Source organism: Lipotes vexillifer, unplaced genomic scaffold, assembly GCF_000442215.2.
Source record: "Lipotes vexillifer unplaced genomic scaffold, Lipotes_vexillifer_v1.1 scaffold278, whole genome shotgun sequence".
NCBI lineage: Eukaryota > Metazoa > Chordata > Mammalia > Artiodactyla > Lipotidae > Lipotes > Lipotes vexillifer.
The window spans coordinates 5668561-5693550 of record NW_006769677.1 but is presented as its reverse complement, the minus strand read 5'-3'; the positions used below and the strand labels follow the sequence as shown (position 1 = coordinate 5693550).

The window sequence follows — 24990 nt, the reverse complement described above, 5'->3', positions numbered from 1 at the left end:
CTTTATAAAATACTGTCTTTTTTTTGCATGTGGTTTTAGAATGTTTCTGTTCTGCTCAGCAGAACGGTGTTATTTACTACCTTTACTAAAATTATCTGCTGGCTAGAATTTATACATCTGTTCTTAATGTTCTTTCCCAAAACATTCCTTAGTGGCTGCTTGCCAATACACTTTAGTGTTGATATTTTAAAGTATTAATTTATATATTAACTCATATTCAAAAGTAAGCTGCTGAAATAAAATTTCAATATTTAATTAAGCCTGCCTGATGGTTATTAAATATTGGCAACAAATGTACAACCTATTCTCTATTTGATATTATCCTATGTAGCCATATATTGCCAAGAAAAGTTTTCTTATATATTTAAGTTAAATTTACATATAATTATTTGATTCAACATTGTAAACAGGATTTATTGTTGCAAAGATCTCAACTCTAATGTTTTACCTAGATAAAACTAGGTAATTCAATTCCACAAATAGTTCTATATAGAAAGTATAGTATCAAGAACTATTAAAATAATCACATGAAAAATAAGTACATAAGATTATAGACAGATTAGTTATATCTTATCCTGGCTCAATGCCTTAAAACATATTTAAACTCTATTTTGGTTTCACAAAATTGTGTAGCACTGTTGAGAAGAAGATATGGGACAAAAAGATAAAAGCATCTTTAAAAAGCATTAAAACATTATGTAACTAGAGGAAAAAATTATTCCATTGTTCTATTAAAAACCTAGTTCATTAAGAGATGTTTCTGGAATACTATGATAGTGTTCTGGGTTAGTATCCAAATACAGGTGGTCCCCATTACAATTCCACTGGCTTCTACTATAGTCTGCCTATTTCAGTGTGATTACTGTCTGGAATGACAATTTTTGTATAGCTCCATAGCTACGTAATTAGAAAAAACAAAACAAAACAAAACACCTGTAATATGTTGGTGTGTGTGTGTGTGTGTGTGTGTATGAATATTTAATGGCCAGAGGAGGGCATTATTTTATATTTTGGGTAGTGTCTGGCTCTGAAATTAGAAAGACTTAAGGTCAAATATTAGCCTATCTGCTTACTAACTGTTCCATATTGGCAAGTGTTAAGCAGCCAGACCTCATATCCAAATTCTAGTTTTTCTGTTTATACTCTAATTTTTCTTTAGCACAGCTCCTGGTACAGAATACACATATTGCAGATACTAGTCGTCGCATGCATATTAATTTTATCTTTTTTAAGTTAACTATGAACCCAATTTACAGGTATTTGCTTAATGCTTCTGAAATAAAAAATATTTTAAACCTGTATTTGCTAACAAAAACAAATATAAATTTTACTTAAGAAAAACATCCAATCCTACCTTTACACTGCATTCCTTGGCGAAAGAGACCTTTGAGTAACCGCTTGCAGTACTGACATATTGTGGGACGGGTATAAGAGTGAACAGCAAATGTGTGTGGAACTTTTACCCTGCACATGACCATCTTTTCCATCCAAATCGGGCGACCACTCCAAGAAGGAATTCTCTTACTGGGTTCCTGGTGAACATGTGACTAAAATATAAGTAATTTCTATAAGTGTAAGTCGATATTCAAAACAAAGTATTAATATTAAGATCAGGGCTTGACCACAAAAGTCATTTATTTCAAACACTAAAGCCAAAAACCTAAAAATGTGCATCTCAGCAGTTTCCTTTGGAAGCTTAGCTTACCAACCCTTGAATGAGAAAAGTGCAGAATTTTTTTGCTATTATTTATGCTAGAAAACAAAAAGATATTTTCATCCTCACATACATATATTCACTGATTAACTATTATTTCCAGGCACATATGACATTTTACAAATAAAAAACAGAACTTAAAATGAATTTATAACATGTTCAAATACCTTCAAAAACCTTACCAAGAAATTAGTCACAGGAAAATTAAGTAAATTCAGAAAATGTTAGTGCTGCTCACGCTGAGTTACTGAATACAATGTCTGAAAACATTCTGAAACAAGCCTTAATTTTTCTAATTTATTTTAACAAATACTAAAAGAAGCATGTGAAAATCTAAGTTTAATTAATGTTGATGATACAAACAACGGCAGATACAAACTAAAACAACTTTACCCTTAGTAATTATGCTTTAGGAAGTTCCTTAATATTTTAAGTATTTTCCAATTATTTGGGTTTTTTCTCTTAGGTGAGCAAAAAGGAAAGTTAAAGGTGGTGTTGGTTAAAATTTTTTGTGTAATCTGAGGGATAAATGGATTATTTAACTATGAACCTTTCTATGTATACAAAGGAAATAATTTAAATTATAGGTCAGATGAATATGGTTCATCATATTAATTCAGCATTCACTGATTATAACTGGCCAGGCTCTATATCAGAAATATGAAAATGAATACAGTCTATATTCTCAAGAACAAAATCCAAATACCTAACTACCACCTAGATGTATTACAGATTTTGTTATAGCTGCTTGCATCTTCACTGTCAGAACTTCCTTCTATAACTGGTAATGTCTGTAACTCAGAGAAGCTGAGTCATGGTACATTGATATGTTCAACTACTAGAAGCAAAAGAAGCCAGAAAAAACCAAGAGATAGAGAAATATACAGGAGAAATGAGGGGAGGAGAAAATAAAAGGCTTTTTTGAAAAAATTAGGAAGAAGGAAAAAGAAAAGGACTGACCATTGGAGGACAGCACTATAAAAATAACACAGATACAGCCTCTGATGGATAGTTTTTCACTGAAGTGTAGCCAGAAATGTTCTAAAGAAAATTATGAAGCAGTTTAAGAAAAGTACAAAAAGATGGGACTTCCCTGGTGGCACAGTGGTTAAGAATCTGCCTGCCAATGCAGGGGACACGGGTTCGAGTTGGTCTGGGAAGATCCCACATGCCGCGGAGCAACTAAGCCCATGCGCCACAACTACTGAGCCTGCGCTCTAGAGCCTGCAAGCCACAACTACTGAAGCCCGCGTGCCACAACTACTGAGCCTGCGCTCTAGAGCCCACGAGCCACAACTACTGAAGTCTGTGCACCTAGAGCCCATGCTCCGCAACAAGAGAAGCCACCACAATGAGAAGCCTGAGCCCCGCAATGAAGAGTAGCCCCTGCTCGCCGCAACTAGAGAAAGGCCGCGCACAGCAATGAAGACCCAACACAGCCAAAAATAAATAAATTAATTTTTTTTAAAAAGGAAAGTACAAAAAGAATGTTAAAACACGAACCAAACTTACATATTTCAGCTGTCTAAGGTGTCCTGCTCTAGTGTGGCCCACCCCTCCTCCATTTACACACCACCTTCAGCAAAAGGAGCACCACAGTGATTCTGCAGAGCTGATAAAGCAGCCAGTGGGAACTAGAAACAGATACTTTAAGCTTTTGCTCATCCCCGGCCCCCTAGTCTAGTGGTGACTCAACACTGTGCTTCTCTTGCTTCTGCTTCTACCACTCAGTTTGTCTCAAGTTTAAAACATATAACATGGAAAGGCTGATTTAGCCAGTTTTGCCTTTTGTCAGGTCCTGCTGGGATTGGGGTATCAGGGACATGGTACAGAGCATGTTTATAAGGAACTACTCAGGGGACTGTGGTTGTAGGAGCCACCCAATTTTTCATGTCTAGTACAAGTAGTTATTTATGTTATTAGCCCTATTTTACATATGAAAAAACAGGCTCAAAGGGATTAATACTACTAAAGCATTAGTATTAAAATCAAAACTTAGACCTGGGTCTTCTACATAGCAGTCCAGTGATTCTTTTTTTTAATAAATTTATTTATTTTATTTATTTATTTTTGGCTGTGTTGGGTCTTCGTTGCTGCATGTGGGCTTTCTCTAGTTGCGGTGAGCAGGGGCTACTCTTTGTTGCAGTGCACAGGCTTCTCATTGCAGTGTCTTCTCTCGTTGTGGAGCACAGGCTCCAGGCGTGCGGGCTTCAGTAGTTGAGGCACGCGGGCTCAGTAGTTGTGGGTCACAGGCTGTAGAGCACAGGCTCAGTAGTTGTGGTGCACGGGCTTAGTTGCTCCGCGGCATGTGGGATCTTCCTGGACCAGGGATCGAACCCATGTCCCCTGCACTGGCAGGCGGATTCTCAACCACTGTGCCACCAGGGAAGCCCAGTCCAGTGATTCTTAACCTTTTCCCAATCCCAGCATACCTGGGCACATACTGCAATCTTACCAGTAACAGTGGTTTACCATCTATTTAGTGAGGAAGGCAGGAAAGGTACAGCGGACTTAACCAGAATTTGGAGGACAGAGAATGTTGGTAGAATTACCTAGAGCACTTGGTTAAAATGTAAGCACTCAGATGAGAGTAACTAGAATTAAATGAAAGTTCTTTTCTTACTTTGCTCTAATGTCTCTCTTTACAAATTACCGCTTAGCTTATTAAATTCTTATTTCTTTCTTATTAATATATAGCCAGAAATCTTCTAAAAGTAATTATTTCCACAGTGTGGGCTTAAACTAATTGTGGCTGAAGTATTGCTCACAAAAACTTCATAACAATATTGCCAGCTCTCAATCATTTAAACAATAAAGGCAATAAAAGCATTTAAAGGGGGCAATTCCCCAATTATAAATATTTGAGTTTAGAACATTATTCAATGAAAGAAATATCTCTACTTTTATGTGTACATCTAGGCCCAAGAGTTTCTTTCTACTTTGATTCTGTCCTATCCCCGCAGGAATTTTCCCAAATGGGTAATTCCCTGGTGTCCAGTGGTTAGGACTCTGCGCTTTCACTGCTGAGGGCATGGGTTTGATCCCTGGTCGACAACTAAGATCCCACAAGCTGTGCAGCACGGCCAAAAAAAAAAACTTCCCAAATGCACTGCAATGAACATTAATCTCTCTCATCTCCAAATAGTCATCACTCAATTCTGGTTTCTCTAATCTCAGTGGTTCCATTTTTACCAAATTCAATGAACAGTCTATCTTCTTTTGCCTCTCCATCTCTTTACTTGATTCCCTTTAGACTGGCTTCAGAAACTAACAGAAGCTGCCTTCTTACGTGTAAACGATGACAACCCCAGAGTCAGATTCAAAGGCTTCTATTCCAACTGGCCTTTTCTTATCTAGTAGTCAATGAAGTTTAATATCTTGACTCCTTAGAAACTTTTCATCATGCCTTATGTATGAAATCAGGATAACAGCTATACCTTCCAGGACGGGGTTGAGGATTACACAGAAAAGCTAAGTGAAGCAGCCAGCATGAAGACTGGCACCTGAGAAGTTATGAGGCTCTTACTGTGTAGCCACTTAGAGTTAGTTCTTCTCTAAACTTGGTTCAGATTCAGGTTCAGACTGCTCCCATCTCCACACTGCTATCTCCTTCATTCCTTTAGAGTATACTCTTTTATTACTCTTTCTTCCCTCTGATTTTCCTCCATGAGCTCTCAGCTCTTCTCTTACTGTACCTTATTCACAATTTTGAGATTGCAAGCTTGGACTGACAAATATAACCCTGAGATTCCTCTTTACAATTTCTACTTGTTCTAAAATACTCTGCACAATCTAACCAATTCAAACATGTCACTCTACTTCTCATATTTCCCTAAGGAAGTTTCACCTTTGGGATAAAATATAAATGAATGAATAATACATTATTCATCTGCTCTGTCCTGCCATTTCCTAATCTTGCAATACTCAGTGGGTATGGCTGACACACCAGTATCATTTGTGGGGTTCTCAAAACAACATGTGTTCATCCTACAGTTCCCAATCTTAGCTAAGTTTCCTGTGCAGTTTGTATATAAAATGTATTAACTTTTCTATTACCAATCTTTCCCCAAGCTTTTGTATGTGTTTATAATAACTCTTTGCTCTCAGTTCCTAATGCTACAGCATTCTTCTTCTACTTTAAAAATCTCATAGGAGGGCTACGCAATATGGAAATATGGGATTGCTGTGAAAGAATTTCAGAAGCTTTTACTCCAGTGCCTCGGTTTAGCAAAATCTTGTGACGAGGGTGTCAAGACAACAGCCCAAAGACTTGATTTTGCCATTAATATACAGAAGACCAAAGGGGTTACAGAAATAATTAAATGTTAAGATTGTAATGTATAGATGGAAGTCATTTTAAGTAGTACCAAATGAATAGGTGGTTATTTCTTTCTTCCCTGATCTACTACATTTACCCTTGAGGGGTACAAGATATGAGGAAAAGTCATTGATTTACAAATAATCAGATCTGGGTTGAATTCTAATATTGCTTACTAATTTGCTCTGTGACTTCAGTCAAGTCACTTGACTGTTCTGAGTCCCAGTGGTCTCATGGTATAGAGATCTACTAATATACCTCACTGGAATATTAGGGATCAGTGATCAGTGGTGTCACTCAGACACTCATTCATTTATGAGTGAGTACCCACTAAAGTACAAGGTATGGTGCTGGGCATGATGGGGCAAAGTCGTGAATACTGTCCTCTCTAAATAGATCATAAACTCCAAACACTATGATATTAAGGTAGAATGCTATACACACCATTAGGGAGATTTGAAAAGTGCTATGTGATTCAGAAAAGTAACTTCTAGGTAAAGGGGAATCAGGTAAGGTAGCTGCTGAGCTAGGTCTGGAAAAAAGCATGTAGGATAGATACCAAGAAGAGCACATGTAAGGGGGAAAGGGTGTGTTAAGGGAATGATGAATATCACAGACTGTCAGAAACACAGAATATATAAAGGAGTCCTAGTGGGGAGTAATCTAATCAGTTGTTGTACATTAAGCTGTAGTGAAGTGTGGAGACCAGGAGTCGGGATACTGGTTAGGAGGTTGATCTTATGGTCCAAGTGATAAGGTTATCACAAAGTATACAAAATGCAATTCATGACTATTGGTAAGCCCTGTCTACAGTAATACATTTTAAGTTTCTTAAGTGTAGGAATGTTACTATTTTTCAGTATATAACTTATGTTTTAAGATGATGTTATATATCCTGCAGAAACATAAGGAGTAAGTAGTAAAATGCCCTCTATTACCTTAGAATACATACCTCTTCAGTGGGAAGGGCTACATATTCAGTCTGCAGGGGTCTTGGAACTGAGAGGCCGGGTCCTGGCAGGGATACATTTGACAGACGTCTCTTTCTTACACCACTACAGTTATTTGGAATCTTGAAGGCACATCGTTTATGGTAATTTAATCCACAGCCTAAATATATTTTAAAAGGTTAAAAAAATTTTTTTAACTTTACTATATAAGTGTGTACATAAAAAAATAGGTGCTTCCTTTATTTATTTTCTCTGGCAGCAATAGTTATCCTAATGAAGAACCCAGATGACAAGCTAAGAAGAATAGGAAACGTGTAGAAAGGTTATTTAGAAAGGTTAAGTTGGCTAAAGCAGTGGTTTCTTCAAGTGTGCTCCTCAAGGCAGCACCTGAGAATTTGTTAGAAATCTAAATTACTGGGCTCCACCAGTAATTCAGACCTACTGAATCAAAAACTTTGGGGATGGGGCCTAGCAAAGTATGTTTCAACAAGTCCTCAAGGTGATTCTGATACACGATAAAGTTTGAGAACCTATGGCTTAAAGAACTTCAGCAAACTGTAGACTGTGTACCAAATTACTCCTATGACATGTGAAAATTATGTTAAATTCAAATTCCAGTGTTCATAAATAATTTTATTGGAACACAGCATACTCATTTGTTTACAACCGGTCTATGGCTATTTTCATGCTATCAATACAACAGCAAAGTTAAGTCATTGTAAAGAGACCACATGGCCAGCAAAATTTAAAATATGTACTCTCTGGCCCTTTACAGGAAAAATTTATTGACTAATCAGAAATGTACCCCGCATCCCACCCCCTGGTAATTCTAATACAATATAACCATACCTCCCCAATTCTAAACCTTGGGTACTACCTAGTCACTACCAATGATCTTGTTTTTTCATTGATGATTACTGAATGCAAATGTGAAATCCTATTTCAAATGAAACAAAAATTTAGAACACATACCTTCACATTTCAGTCCCTGACGTACCAATCCCCAGAGCATCTCACCACAGTAATCACAAAAAGTAGGAGCTTTGTAAGAATGTACATAGAGAGTATGTGGACGAATCTGAAAGTCTTCTACTGTGGCCAAAGCTTTTAAAAAAGAAAAATATTCAAATAAACCCTGTACTTGTAATTGTGATTAGATTAAGAACATTGACCATATTCATTTGTCAAAGTACACAGAATCTTTTTTTTCTGAAAGTTTCATCTGACCATAAAAATAAATTATTTTCAGCAGCTAATATTGTGGTTTTCAAACTCTATTTTAGGAACTTCACCAACTTCAAATAATTTGAGCTCCAAAAGCAGGTCTATAGGTAGGTATTGTGACCTCCAAAAGCATTTTCTCGGAGTGATAACATTGCAAATAATTGTCAAGATTTATTTTAGCTAGTTAAAAACTATTTAACTTATAATATACTGGGAAATAGAACACTAAAGTTAAAAAAAAAAACTGTGGAACTTAACATTAAGTTATAGCAATGTTTCTGTGGGAAACACACTCAGTTCTAATTTAGGATCCCAGGATACACTCTGTCTGTTCTCCAGAGTCCTAGTGGTTAGGATAAAGAGACTCTTCTCCCCTTTGTGGGCAAGTCAACAGCAGCAGACATCCTCTCAACACCACCTGCAAGTCATTAGTGGATATCCCCCGTGGCCTGATGTAGGGTCCAGGGCAAGAGAGGAATAGATGTGAGCATGATCTCCAGGGAGGACCGGGAGTGAAGCCCCTCTGGAGTGAAAAGAAAGACAAGGATTGCGATATGTATAGAATTTGGGGTTGTGGCAGAAAAGATGAATGGGAATGATAAGAGACTAATAAGGAAAGGTGATGGTCAGAGAGGATCTCAAGAACAGGCTGCAAATATGAATGTGGGAAGAGGAAAAAAAAATGGTGGCAGGACTCTGGACTCCTGACCAGCTTTTCTTCCTTTCTTTCTCTTCCATTTCTTTCCTTTCCTCCCTCCCCTTCTCCTCTCTTCCTCCCTCCTTCCTTTGCTGCCAAACAAGAAGTTTTGCAGGCCTACTATATACATTCTTTGTTCCTTTACACTTCTCACTAACAATCCTGCCCACTTGTTGGATGAGATAATAGCAGGAGCTAAAGAACAATGGATGGCAAGAATAGGTGAGAGAGGAAAGGAGAGAATAAGAAAATGTCCACAGAGAACAAAAAGAGAAGGAGCATTATTTAAGTCATGGAATCAACCAGTATTGCAGTTTCCTCTTCCAAATCTTCATTATTTCTCCTTTTTTTCTCATTTTCTTTTCTGAGCCCTAATTCTCTTCTATGCTCTTCACAGAAACGGGGAAAGGGACCAGAATTTCAGTGTAATTGTTTTACTTCTTTGACTCAAAAGATGAACATATTCCTCTTCTCGTTCAATTGATAATTCCCTTAGCTTAGTAACACTCAAATAAGTAATTCAGGCTTATTTTCCTACTTTCTCATCTGTGATATAACCTTCCTGAAAGTAAAAATCACATAGTAACCATTATTATAGATGAAAGAAGTAAGCAACTGTAGTACAAAGTGTAATTGAACACAGCATTTAGTTAAATGCAAAAAATAAGGCTCGTTGAAAAGAAAGGCAACAAAATAAACTATTTACTTACCTGAAAGAACAACTTCTACTAGGTCTCCTTCATGTATTTCATCTGCTGAGGTAATCAGCTGCAAAATATTTTCTGAGTTCATGTCATGGCGAAAGAGAAGAATTTTGTCATACATGCCAAAGAATCCACACTCTGGAAACTGCAGGAAAATAGTCCTATATCAGTATACCTACAGCTTTCTATTTTTATAAGTAAATGTCTCAACCTTATAAAATAATTTTAAATGTACTTTTTAGCCTAACACTATTTGCTAACAATTCTATTAATATCCAAAAAGATCAACCATGTGCTCAAGCATCCTGGTTAATTCTCAAGTTCAAAAATATAAAAGTAAGCAATATAAATAATCGTTGATTATCTTAAAACATGTGTTTCTTAGAAGTACAGAATTTCTTTATTCAGTTACTGATGGAGAATACAATCTTGAACTTAGGGCTTCTCTTACAAAGCCTGAAAGATAAGCAGTCTTTCCTGTCCTCTAGAACTGAGCTTCCCATACGGTTAGCTACCAGCCACATGCAGTTATTTAAATTTAATTAAAGTTAAATAAAATTAAAAGTTTAGTTCCTCAGTCACTCTAGCCACATTTCATGTGCTCAATCACCACCTCAGCTACTGGCTACCATTTTGGACAGTGGAGATATAGAACACTTCCATCATCACAGTAAATTCTATTGAATAGTGCTGGTAGAAGATCAATAATTCCCAAACTACAGTCACAGGAGTACCAATTCCTACATTTCTGCCAAATGGACCTATAGTTCCTAGCATTTATCTAATATTTTCTTTAATATACTCACTGTAATTACAAATACATGATTCTTTATGGTAGCTTTCTTCTCAAAAAATCTTTGCCCAGAGCAGGACTTACAGATCTGTTGACATATGCCCTTTGTGTAAATATTTCAAGGCTTCTACATTTTGTGACTACATTACTGAGACACTTTGGGGATTAGTATACCAAGGACTAAAATATGAAGGTGTGAGTCTAAAATGTTTTATAGTTACTGAAGTTGTTTAAGAGACAACTTGAAGTACTTGCCTTACAAAATAACTTTAATTTTTAAAACAATTTTTAAAAAGACCATTTTCTAAACTATCAGTACCTTGCAAAATGCCGCTCCAGACAGTTCTAATTTCTTTAGTTGATTTCAAAACTGTATACTCTCACTGATTTATTTTGACTCCTCACAGAATATCCTTTAACGAACTATACAGTATGTCACTGTCCTGCACTGAATGGCCTGATATACATCTGTCACACTAAACTGTAAACGCATCTTTGCAGGGATGTTGCTGAGGATGGTTCACCTACTTCATATAGTAGCCCTTCTTTGTGAGGGCCCATAAAAGAAATTTCTCTGGTTGGTTTTATAATATGAACAATTTGATCATGTAACTAATCACGTTTTCTTGTTTACTTTGCCCACTGCAAAACGCCAAGCCTAATTTGTAGCCTAATTCTAACATCAGTCTAGTATCTTATGGCATATGTTTTAGGTGCAGATACCAACCTAGCTTCACCTTATTTTGTGACCTTAATTTTCCCATTAAAAATTCTTACATGTACCTCTAAAAAAGTCTCAATTTTTTGGGAAAAAGTTGAATTTTTAAGAATTGAAAATAATGACTTAATTAGAAATTTTAAAGTTTATTTGCATTTTAAAAAACCTACTGAGTAAATAATGAAAAAGTGCAGAAATATTTAGAATTTTTATAATGCTCATTCTCTTTTCAAATATTTGAGTTACCAATATTTATAAAACCTCATAATATGCTTTAAACATATCTCTAACAGCTTAAAAATTTTCCATTGAAAAGAGTAAAAATATAGAATCAAAAATTATTTTCATTAAATTTTAATTTAAAATTGAAATGTTTGGGCTTCCCTGGTGGCGCAGTGGTTGAGAGTCCGCCTGCCAATGCAGGGGACACAGGTTCGTGCCCCGGTCTGGGAAGATCCCACATGCCGCGGAGCGGCTAGTCCCGTGAGCCATGGCTGCTGAGCCTGTGCGTCCGGAGCCTGTGCTCCGCAATGGGAGAGGCCACAACAGTGAGAGGCCCACGTACCGCAAAAAAAAAAAAAAAATTGAAATGTTATTAAGTTTGACTTAGTTATTATTAAATTAGAAAACATCTAATGGGGAGTAAAACATCCCCATAACTTAGCTGCAATAATTCTTAAGGATTAATAAAAAGGATTTCACATTCCATCCTTATAAAATCTCTAACAAAATATTTGTATGAATAAAACTCATTTAAAAAATTCACTTTTTAAAAAATTCATGTCCTCTAACTGTAAGGCCCTATGGTTTGTAAAGGTAAGACAGTCAGTCTTTGCCTTCCAGGGGCTTACAATCTAGTAAAAAGAGAAATAAAACAAATATATAACATAATAAGAGAAATGCCAAGAATGAAAAATAAAATTCTAGAAGAGGGAACAAAAACTTTAACTGGGAATGTAGACAATCACTTCAACAGTGATATTTGAGCAGAATCATAAAAAGAGAAGCAAGGTTTCCATGGGTAGAAAGTGAAAGTGAAAGGGTCATCATTGAGAAACTACAAGGTAAATGAGAGAACGTAAGTCAGTGGACCCCTACGACTGGAGAATGAAGGGGGTGGGTAGAAAGAAGGCAAAAAAGTACACAGGAGCCCAACAGGGACCATACAAACAGAGAAGTCTGGAATCAACAGAGCTGGGTCCAAGCTTTGCAACCTACCAACTACAGCATCTTACATAAGCTGCTTAACCTCTCAACGATCAACAGGAATATTAACTTTAAATGGTTCTTATCAAAATTAAATTACTTGATGTTTATAAAAAACTCAGCACTATGATCAAGAAACACTAGTGGTTTATATTATTCTATATCCAAAGGGGGAGAGACAAGGGGTTCCAGAGCAAGGCAGCAACATGATCAAATCTGTATTTTAAAGGGTTAATGCTGACAGCACTGTGTAGCAGGAACTGGAACAAGAGACAGAGCAAGCTCCTAAATAGAAGGCAGAAGTTATCGATCAGAAAAGAGGTATCAGGGTCTGTCTGAATTTTACTGTAAGAAGATGGAAAGCAAGACAACAAGGAACACTTCCCTCTAGAAACTACCTCTGGTAAATTATATGGATCACTTATACTGTTTTGACCAAAACTAAAAGTCCCCATAACTAAATAACTAAATAAACACATCAATGAGAGAGGAAAAATATTAAAATAAAAAATTTATGTCTTAGAAAAAATATATATAAAATAATCTTGATAAACACATGACCCAATGAAGTCATATTAGCATTATTAAGAGACTAAAGAGCAAACAAAAAGAATTATAGGGAGTATTAAGAATATTTATTTAAAATAAGCATTTGTGTACCAAGCTGGGAAGTCTTCAGTGATGATAAGGAATAAAGTAACTTTCTAGCAAATGTTTACACACTATATTTATCTATATAATTGAGAAATTACAGAATTCCAAGAGGGAGGAAATGTAATAACTAGCCTGTAAAAAAGAGATTTCTGCTATTCATAATAATGATCTACAGGTGTGTTTAGCAGGATATTTAGGAATTCTCTGAAAACAAAGGTCCCCACAAAATGAAGTAAAAGAAAATGTGGCCTGAAGAAAAGCTGGAGAGAATATTAAATATTGTCACTGAACATCAGGAAACACTGTGGCCAACCTTTAAAAATATTATGAATCTTGAGGCATGAGTATATTAAACATTTAAAAAGAAGAAAACAAGGAAATAAAACGTAAACACACATTATAAAAAACCTAAACAATTGTACTGAGGAAAAACCCCACAAAAAAACGAAAAATAAAACCCTGTTAATAATTATTTGAATATATAGGGATTGACTGTTCATGATTTTTAAAAATTCAGAAATTGGTTTTCAAGCAAGAAAACCATTTCCTAAGACAATGTCTCACCTTTGGTCACACACTGGAATCATCTATGGAGCTTAAAATCACATCTGGTATTTTCACCCCAAGCATCTTTACCATAGACCTCTTTGCAGCAAGCATTTTTGCCACATAATTAATTGGCCATAAGGCAATTTTGCCATCAAAGATAAAATAACTGATTGACAGTTTGGTTTCAAAGTTCATTAACATTTCTTTTATTTTTAACTCCTTTATTGGAGTATAATTGCTTTACAGTGGTGTGTTAGTTTCTGCTTTATAATGAAGTGAAGCAGTTATACATATATATATGTTCCCATATTTCTTCCCTCTTGCATCTCCCTCCCTCCCACCCTCCCTATCCCACCCCTCTAGGTGGTCACAAAGCACCAACCTGATCTCCCTGTACTATGCGGCTGCTTCCCACTAGCTATCTATTTTAAGTTTGGTAGTGTATATATGTCCATGCCACTCTCTCACTTTGTCACAGCTTACCCTTCCCTCCCCCATATCCTCAAGTCCATTCTCTAGTAGGTCTGTGTCTTTCTTCCCGTCTTGCCCCTAGTCTCTTCATGACCTTTTTTTTTTTCCTTAGATTCCATATATGTGTTAGCATATGGTATTTGTTTTTCTCTTTCTGACTTACTTCACTCTGTATGACAGACTAACATTTCTTCTAGTTAGCAACATTACTGATTGCTTTATTGAGCTGACGAATGAGGATGATTTGCCCCAAGAGTTGGTTTCTTATTTTAAAATACACTACACACTGGGGGCTTCCCTGGTGGCGCAGTGGTTGAGAGTCAGCCTGCCGATGCAGGGGACACGGGTTCGTGCCCCGGTCTGGGAAGATCCCACATGCCGCGGAGCGACTGTGCCCGTGAGCCATGGCCGCTGAGCCTGCGCATCCAGAGCCTGTGCTCCGCAACGGGAGAGGCCACAACAGTGAGAAGCCTGCGTACCGCAAAAAAAATAAAAATTAAAATAAAATAAAATACACTACACACTGGAGGAGAAACAGGCCGAGGGCCTTAAAGGTGCAGTGTTGATCCCACATTTCTCATACAATTTTGCAATGTCTACCAACAGACATGTGATAGAAACAACAATGTAGAAGGCTTTCACAACACAATACAAAGCTCAGTTACAAATATGGATCCTAGTATTTGGAAACTGATACCTCTCTTAATGAAGGAACAAATTTTAATGAAAAAGTGGAATGATGAACAAGAAGAGGAATGAATAAGCAAAAAATTATGTACGGTAGAACAATGTGTGCACTAGGAGTGCTGACCCCTATGCAATCAAAAATCCATGTATAACTTGACAGTTGGCCTCTGTTCTGCAGTTCTGCACCCAGATTCAACTGACCATAATCATGTACTACTGTAGTATGTATGAACAAAACACTTGAATGTTTGTAACAAAAATGACTGCAGCAAAGATGCTTAGGGAAAGTATCCAGAACGCTTAAAACAAAAGATGCTAAGGCTCTCTTCCCAGGTTTATGGTTAAGCTCTGGGGAACAGGACATGGACATCTGAATTTTTTTTTTTTTTTTTTGCGGTACGCGGGCCCCTCACTGTTGTGGCCTCTGCCATTGCGGAGCACAGGCTCCGGACGTGCAGGCTCAGCGGCCATGGCTCACAGGCCCAGCCGCTCCGCGGCATGTGGGATCTTCCTGGACCAGGGCACGAACCCGTGTCCCCTGCATCGGCAGGCGGACTCTCAACCACTGTGCCACCAGGGAAGCCCCTGGACATCTGAATTTTAAATTTACTTTTATATTACTCAGTGTATTTATTATATATACTCTTTTAAAAAAACAGACTTTTAATAGTTTGAGTTATAGAAAAATTGAGACAATAGTACAGTGAGTTTCCACATACTCCACACCCAATTTCCCCTATTAACATTTTCACTATGGTACATTTGTTATACTTAATGAACTAATATTGATACATTATCATTAACTGAAGTCCTTAGTTTTCACCCAATGTCTTTTTCTTGTCCCAAGATCCCATTTAGGATACCATATTTCCTTTAATCGTCGTATCTTCTTAGGCCCCTTTTGGCCGTGACAGTTTCTCTGATTTTGCAGGGTTTTGAGCACCCTGACTGTTTTAAGGAGTACTACTTACTGTTCAGGTGTTTCATCAGATGCCTCATTATTGGAATTTTTCTCATTATTAGACTGGAGTTTCGGGTTTGGGGGAAGACAACCTCAGAGGTAAGGTGCCATTCTCAACGTATCATCATATCAAGCGTACCTACCATCAACATCATTTATAACCACTGATGTAGACCTTCATGATCTGGCTGAGGTCATGTTTGTCAGGTTTCTCCACTGGAAAGCTACTTCCCCCTCCCACCAATACCATACTCTTTAGAAGTAAGTCTCTATGCACATCCCACACTTAAGAAATGACAATTTATGTTCCCTGTCCTTCAAGGCAGAGTATCTATATAAATTATTTGGAATTCTTCTGTATTGGAAATTTTTCTATTTCTTACCATTTATTTATTTATCCAAATGTAGTTCATATATACATATCATATATATATATATATATAAGATATATATATATATGATATATATATATATCTCAGTATGGACTCATGGATAATTATTTTATACTTTGGGATATAATATACACTCTTTTAGAATATAATTTTATTTATTTTTTAGTAGGCAATTTATTCACATGGTTCAAAATTTTAAAAGTACAAGAGTAGAGGGACTTCCCTGGTGCCACATGATTAAGAACCCGCCTGCTAAAGCAAGGGACACGGGTTTGATCCCTGGTCCGGGAAGATCCAACATGCCACAGAGCAACTAAGCCCACAAGCCACAACTACTGAGCCTGTGCTCTAGAGCCTGCAAGCCACAACTACTGAAGCCCGTGCACCTAGAGACTGTGCTCTCTAACAAGAGAAGCCACAGCAATGAGAAGCCCACATACTGCAACAAAGAGTAGCTCCCGCTCGCCACCAACTAGAGAAAGCCCTCATGCAGCAACAAAGACCCAACACAGCCAAAAGTAAATAAATAAATTTATTTTTTTTAAAAAAGGACAAGAGTAGAGTTCAAAATCTATGCCCTAGTTGCCCAGTGATCTCTGCCATAGTCAACAATATTGCCAGTTTTCTCAGTATCCTTCTGAACGTTTTTTATACCTAGATAGTAGACATGGACATATCTTTTCCTCATTTTACACAAATGGTGGCATACTATAAACAGTGTTGTGTCTTGTTTTCTTTTCCACTTAGCAATATATTTTATAGATCATTCCATAACAATATACAAAGAACGTTTTTATTCTTTTTTTTAACAGCTGCATAGTTTTATTTTACCAGTTCCCTACTGATGGGATATGGGTTGAGGAGTAAAATTAAAGCCAAACAATCTTGAGTTCAAATCCTGATCCATTTCACTTACTAACTATACAACCCTGGCTTATTTAACTTCAGTTTCTCCATTTGTAAAATAGTACCTACTTTGTAAGGTTGTCATAAAAATTAAATAAGTGAATATATGTAAACAGCTTAGAACTCCTGATATGTCCTGAGTGCCACATGAATTGAAGCTACTATTTCAAATCTTGTTATTACAAACAAAACCCAGTGTATAATCTTATATACACATTTTTTTCCATCTTTTGAGTATATGAGTAGGATATTTCCTAGAAGCAGATTTGCTAGGTTAAAGAACATGCATATTTGACATTTTTAGACATTGCCAAAATGCTCTTTACAGAGGCTATACCAATTTATAAGTAATATATTAAGAATCCATGTTTTTTTTTTGTTTCTCTTTGTGGTTGTTCACTGTTCTTTGTCTCAAGGCATTTTTTAATTTCCTCTTTGATTTCATTGTTGACCCATTGTTTTTTTAGTAGCATGTTGTTTAGTCTACATGTAATTGTTGAAATGGAGACTAAACAACATGCTACTAAAAAACCAATGGATCGGGCTTCCCTGGTGGCGCAGTGGTTGAGAGTCCACCTGCCGATGCAGGGGACGTGGGTTTGTGCCCCGGTCCAGGAAGATCCCACATGCCACGGAGCGGCTGGGCCCGTGGGCCATGGCTGCTGAGCCTGCGCGTCCAGAGCCTGTGCTCTGCCAACGGGAGAGGCCACAACAGTGAGAGGCCCACGTACCGCAAAAAAAAGAGAAAAACAACAATGAAAACACAACCATATAATATCTGTGGGATGCAGCAAAAGCAGAGGGAAGTTCATACCGATACAGGCCTTCCTCAAAGAACAAGAAAAATCCCAATTAAACAACGTAATCTTCCACCTAAAAGAACTAGAAAAAGAACAAAGAAAACCTAAGGTCAGAAGAAGGAAGTAATAAAGATCAGAGAGAAAATAAATAAAATAGAGATTAAAACAAAATAGAGAAATCAATAAAACCAAGAGCTAGTTTTTTGAAAGGATAACAAAACTGACAAACCTCTGGCCAAGCTCACCAAGAGAGGACCCAAATAAGCAAAATAAGAAATGAAAGAGGAGAAATAACAACCAATACCGCAGAAATACAAAATACCATAAGAAAATATTATGAACACTTATATGCCAGAAAAATGGACAAGCTATAAGTAATGGACAAGTTTCTAGAATCATACAGCCTGCCAAAACTGAATCAAGAAGAAACAGATAATTTGAACAAACTGATCACTAGAAGTAAAATGGAATCTATAATTGAAAAAACTCCCTGCAAACAAAAGTCCAGGACCAGATGGCTTCACCAGGGAATTCTACTAAACATACAAAGAACTTATACCAATCCTTCTCAAACTCTTCCAAAAGACTGAAGAGGAGGGAACACTCCCAAAGTCATTCTATGAAGCCATCATCACCCTGACACCAAAACCAGACAAAGACACTACCAAAAAAGAAAATTACAGGCCAATATCTTTGATGAACATAGATGCAAAATATTAGCAAACCGAATCCAACAACACAGAAAAAGGATCATACACCATGATCAAGCTGGATTCATTCCAGGGTCACAAGGATGCTTCAAATCTATCAATGTGATACACCACATCACCAAAGAAGAAACAAAACTCACATGATCATCTCAATAAATGCAGAAAAAGCATTTGATAAAATTCCACATACATTTATGACAAAAACTCTTGCCAAAGTGGGTATAGCGGGAACATATTTCAACAAAATACAAGCCATTTTTGACAAACTCACAGCCAACATAATACTAAGTGATGAAAAGCTGACAGCCTTCTCACTAAAACCTGGAACAAGACAAGGATACCCACTCTCACCACTTCTATTCAACACAACACTGGCAGTTCTAGCCACAGCAATCAGACAAGAAAAACAAAAGGTACCCAAATCAGAAGGGAAGAGGTAAAACTGTCATTATATGGAGATGACATGATACTTTACATAGAACACCCTAAAGACTCCACACAAAAACTAGTAGAACTGATACGTAAATGCAGCAAGGTAGCACGATACAAGATTAATATACAGAAATCTGTTATATTTCTTTACACTAACAATGAGGTATCAGAAAGTTAAAAAAAAAAAAAAATCCCGTTTCAAATTGCATCAAAAAAAAAAGGCCAGCCATCAAAGAAAAACAAAAAAAAAAATGCATCAAAACAAACAAACAAAAAACAAAAAACCACCTAGGAATAACCCTAACCAAGGAGGTGAAAGACTTATCTGTTGAGAACTATAAAACATTGATAAACGAAACTGAAGTTGTTTCAGGGAAATGGAAAAATATCCCATGCTCTTAGATTGAAAGAATTAATACAGTTAAGATGTCCATAATACCCAAAGCAATCTACAGATTTAATGCAACCCCTATCAAAGAACCCATGACATTTTTCACAGAACTAGAACAAATAATCTTAAATTTTATATGGAACTGCAAAAGACCCAGAATTGCCAAAGTAATCCTGAGGAGAAAGAACAAAGTTGGAGACATAATCCTTCCAGATTTCAGGCAATACTACAAAGCTACAGTAATCAAAACAGGATGGTATTGGCACAAAAAAAACATATGAATCAGTGGTACAGAATAGAGAGCCCAGAAATAAACCTATGATCAATTAATCTTTGACAAAGGAGGCAAGAATATACAATGGAGAAAATGACAGCATCTTCAGCAAGTGGTGCTGGGAAAACTGGACAGCGGCATGTAAATCAATACAGTTAGAACACTCCCTCACACCACAGAGGAAAATAAACTCAAAACGGCTTAAAGACTTAAATATAAGACATTACACCATAAAAATCCTAGAGGAGAAGACAGGCAAAACATTCTCTGACATAAATTGTAACAACATTTTCTTAAGTCATCTATCAAGGCAATAGAAATAAAAACAAAAATAAACAAATAGGACCTAATCAAACTTAAAAGCTTTTGCATAGCAAAGGAAACCATCAACAAAACAACAGACCACCTATGAAATGGGAGAAAGTATTTGCAAACGAAGGGACTGACAAGGGCTTAATGTACAAAATACACAAACAGCTCATACAACTCAATATCAAAAAAACAAACAACCCAATCAAGAAATGGGAAGAAGGGCTTCCCTGGTGGCACAGTGGTTGAGAGTCTGCCTGCCAACGCAGGGGACACGGGTTCGAACCCTCCTCTGGGAGGATCCCACATGCCGCGGAGCAACTGGGCCCGTGGGCCACAACTACTGAGCCTGCGCATCTGGAGCCTGTGCTCCGCAACAAGAGAGGCCACGATAGTGAGAGGCCCGCGCACCATGATGAAGAGTGGCCCCTGCTTGCCACAACTAGAGAAAGCCCTTGCCCAGAAACGAAGACCCAAAACAGCCAAAAATAAATTAATTAATTAAAAAAAAAAAAAAAAGAAATGGGAAGAAGACCTAAATACACATTTCTTCAAAGCAGACATATAGATGCCCAACAGGTACATGAAAAGATGCGCAACATCGCTAATTATTAGAGAAATGCAAATCAAAACTACAGTGAGGTATCACCTCACACTGGTCAGAATGGCCATCATCAAAAAGTCTACAAATAATAATGCTGGAGAGGGTGTGGAGAAAAGGAACCCTCCTGCATTGCTGGTGGGAATGTAAATTGGTGCAGCCACTATGGAGGTTCCTTAAAAAACTAAAAACAGAGTTACCATATGATCCAGCAACCCCACTCCTGGGCATGTATGTGGAAAAAACAAAGCTCTAATTCAAAAAGATACATGCAGCCTAATGTTCACAGCAGCACTATTTACAACAGCCAAACCTACTGCATAGCACAGGGAACTCTACTCAATATTCTGTAATAACTTATATGGGAAAGAATCTGGAAAAGAATGAATATATATATATATATATATATGTATAACTGAATCACTTTGCTGTACACCTGAAACTAACACAACACTGTAAATCAACTATATTCCAATAAAAGTAAAAAAAAAAAAAAAGCCAAGACATGGAAGCTACCTAAGTGTCTATTAACAGATGAATGGATATAGAAGATGTGGTTGGTAGATAGATAGATAGACAGACAGGCAGAATGGAATATTACTCAGCCATAAAAAGGAATGAAATAATACCATTTGCAGCAACATGGATGGACTAAGCGAAGTAAGTCAGACGGAGAAAGACAATATATAATCACTTATATGTGGAATCTAAAAAATAATACAAATGAACTTATTTAGAAAACAGAAACAGACTCACAGACACAGAAAACAAACTTACGGTTATCAAAGGGGAAGGGGTGAGGGATAAATTGGGAGTATGGGATTAACAGATGCACACTACCATATATAAAATAGATGAAAAATAGGGATTTACTGTATGGCAAAGGGAACCATATTCAATATCTTGTAATAAACTACAATGAAAAGAATTTTTAAAAAGAAATATAGATACATACATATATATGTATAACCAAATCACTTTGCTGTATACCTGAAACTAACACATTATAAATCAACTATACTCAAAAAAAAAAAAAAAAAAGCACCTGGAAGTTCAGTTGGCAGTTGCAGCGCAGCTCTTTTCTCTATAAACAAGTAGACAACATTTATAAATAAATCCCACATGCCACGGAGTGGCTAGGCCCGTGAGCCATGGCCGCTGAGCCTGCACGTCCAGAGCCTGTGCTCCGCAATGGCAGAGGCCACAACAGTGAGAGGCCCGAGTACCACACACACACACAAAAAAAGTCTGTTTCTTCCACATACTGTTTTACAGTATTGTACTAGTCAGCTCAGGCTGCATAACAAAATACCACAGCCGAACAGCTTAAAAACAGAAAGTTATTTTCTCATATTGCTGGAGGCTGGAGTTGAACATCAGGGTACCAGCATGGTCAAATTCTAGTTGAGAGCCCTCTTCCTGGCTTGCAGACAGCAGTCTTCTGTGTGCTCAGATGACCTTTCCTCGGAGTATGCACATGGAGGGGGAGAGAGATCTCTTTCTCTCTTCCTCTCTTCTTATAAAGCCACCAATCCTACTGGATTAGGACCTCACCCTTACGATCTCATTTAACCTTAATTACCTCCTAAAAGTCCTATTTCCAAATGTCACACTGAGGGTTAGGGTTTCAAAATATGAATTGAGAAGGAAGAGGAGCACAGTTCAGTCCACAGCAAGTATATTATCGAACTTGTTGACTTTAGGTAAAAAATGTATTTCAGTATAGTGTTAGTAAGAAGTGAAGTTGAGCATTTTTCACATGCTTAAGAGACAGCTATATTTTCTGTAAATTGGCTATTCATATTTGCCTATTTCATGGATTGATGATCTTTAAAACACCAAATCCAACCATTCCTCAGAATGTTTCTCTTTGTGTGGGAGATCCTTAATAAGGCCTGAACAACATATCAAAAAACACAAATAAAATCCCTGTATATTTAGCAGTATATATGTTGAATTTCTCAAAATGATCTGATGCCAGTAAAATACCCTATACAGAAAAAGAGAGCTTTTTCAAGATAATGGCTTCTTTTCCTAAGCCAGCCTCCAGCACAATAAAGAACAAAGGAGAACTTTTTTTCCCCTTTCAGTTGTATAATTTTTTAAGAGGAAGAAATATGTTACCAAACTAATGAAAATCAATTCTTGATTACATTGTGAATTTCTATTTTCAATGGGCTCCCTTCTATTAATCATTCCAGAATACAAGTCTTACCTAATAAAATGGTATAATGCTTTCTAAGTACCCTTTTCTCATGAGGGGGGAAAAAAGTTGCTTGTAATAGGGACCAAGATTAGAAAAGCAGCAGAGGTGGTAACAAGCTTAGTAACTCTCAGCAATTGTCACTGGCTATTTATTTAGCTTATTCCTCTAGGGCAATTGGGGTGATTTTGCCCTCCAGAAGATACGTGGCTACGTTTTGAGACACTTTCGGTTGTTACAACTTGTGGTACTGATACCTGGTAGGTACAGGCCAGGGATGCTACTAAACATACTACAATGAACACTACACAGAACAAATTCTCTGGCCCAAAATGTCGACTGTGGTGAAGTTGAGAAACACTGCTCTGGGGAAAAAAGGGTCAAGAATATAGAGGGACTGGAAAATGTGGAAGTAAGGTGATAACCTTCTGAAAACTAGACATGCCTATATTTCCTTCCCTAGCCTATTTCAGCCTTGATTAAAAGAAGAGGAAATGAAAGAAACAGTAAAAGAGCTAGCAGGGCAGAAGCAAAAGAGGCCTTTAGTTTGGCCTCTTTCCAAATCCCCCCCCCATCGCTGTGCCAATGACTTCTCTTGACTGTGCAAAATGAAGTCTGTTCCCAGTCCATGTGGGAAAGTAACAGAACTTCATAAGTTATCAAATGCTCACCCCTTCCTTATGCACTCACTTTGCCCACTTTAGACTTGTCTGTCTTTGCTTATGCATTAAAGATGGTTTCAAGAATAAAAAACAGATCATCTTATCTTTCTATGACCATTTTGTGGAAGTTACTTTTTATGGTATTAACTTATACTTATCCTAAGTAAAAAGTCCTAATACTTGCAAATAAAATTCCTTCAAGCAACACTATATTTTGAGTTATTTAATGTGAACAGTTTAAAGTTCACGCCATTAAAATTCTGTCAATAAAATATGTTAGATGAGGTAGGAAGTTTCCAACTTTTTAATTCTACTTGGTCAAATACAATTTTTACATATTAACAAAACAGCTTCAGAATTTAACATTATCTGACATATAATTTATCATTATACACTTTTAAAAAGGGAATATGAGTTTTATTCTAAATGCAATGGAAAACCATTGGACTTTTTTTTTTTTTTTTGGCTGCTTTGGATCTTCGCTGCTGCACTCAGCCTTTCTCTAGTTGTGGCGAGTGGGGGCTACACTTTGTTGCAGTGTGCGGGCTTCTCATTGCGGTGGCTTCTCTTGTTGTGGAGCACAGGCTCTAGGTGCATGAGCTTCAGTAGTTGTGGCACGCGGGCTCAGTAGTTGTGGCTTGTGGGCTTAGTTGCTCCAAGGCATGTGGGATCTTCCTGGACCAGGAATTGAACCCTTGTCCCCTGCATTGGCAGGTGGATTCTTAACCACTGTGCCACCAGGGAAGTCCCACCACTGGAGTTTTACTGTACATTTAATTTACTTTAAAAAGCATTTTTAACTGAAGTATAATGAGCAAAGTACACTAATGTTAATTAGAAGATAGATAACTCTACATCCCCCTACCCCATGTAAGCACCACCCAGATCAAGATATAGAACATTTCCAGCAGCACAGGTTTTTTTAATGTTCACTTAATTTGAAAGGCTGAATACTAAAGTCATTTGATGCCAAGTAAATCTTCACAGTATGTCTTTCTAATAATAAACCAGATCATAGTAAATAACCTCCTTGAAGGCAAGGGCAATCTCTTTTCAATGTTCCCTATTGAATGCCCAGCACCTAGAACTTAGTATCTAACAGGAAATTACTGAAAAAAGTTGTTGCCTACTGAGCAAAGGTAAACTAATTTAACACTAAAGTATTTCTCAGAAACAAATATAATTATTACTTTAACATCACTTTTTAGTACTTAATTTAAGAGAAGAATTTCAAGGACTCTGTTTCTATACACAGATAGAAGGCACTGAAGTCTAGATGAGCCAATGAGAAATTTATTCAATGTGGACTCTGAATCTCATCATTAATCTCCAACAGGATTTTCTAAATATGGCATTCCAGAGGAGTTGCTTCATTTAATACCATTTTCTTTGATACAATCCAAAACATTCATTTTATTTTTTCTTTGTTTTTCAGTTAGTTCTGATTATCTTTAATTCGAACTTCTTGGAACTTTCTATTCTAGTCAAGGTCTTAACCTGAATACCCAGCAGAATTTAAAAAAAAAATCCTTCTTCCAGTTTGAGGCTCCAGATTAGTTAATGGTTGCCTGACACTGTTTTGCCAAGACAAAAAAATGTAGGGATAGGGTAAAGAGTAGTATGTCACCTAGTGACTGCAACACAGCTGTAGTGGAAAGAACGGG

At 37.0% G+C, this 24990-nt stretch overlaps 1 protein-coding gene across 1 annotated transcript in view; it reads right to left on the bottom strand.

Moving 5' to 3' along the window:
- The window catches only part of PRKD3 (protein kinase D3), a 67692-nt gene that overhangs the window by 27596 nt on the left and 15106 nt on the right, over positions 1 to 24990 (bottom strand). Inside the window, exons 2-5 of the mRNA XM_007445787.1 lie at positions 9614 to 9752; positions 7955 to 8086; positions 6985 to 7142; positions 1355 to 1547 (exon numbers count right to left, since the gene is read on the bottom strand). Coding sequence (XP_007445849.1) covers positions 1355 to 1547; positions 6985 to 7142; positions 7955 to 8086; positions 9614 to 9752 — 622 coding nt within the window. The remainder of the gene's footprint in view (positions 1 to 1354; positions 1548 to 6984; positions 7143 to 7954; positions 8087 to 9613; positions 9753 to 24990) is intronic.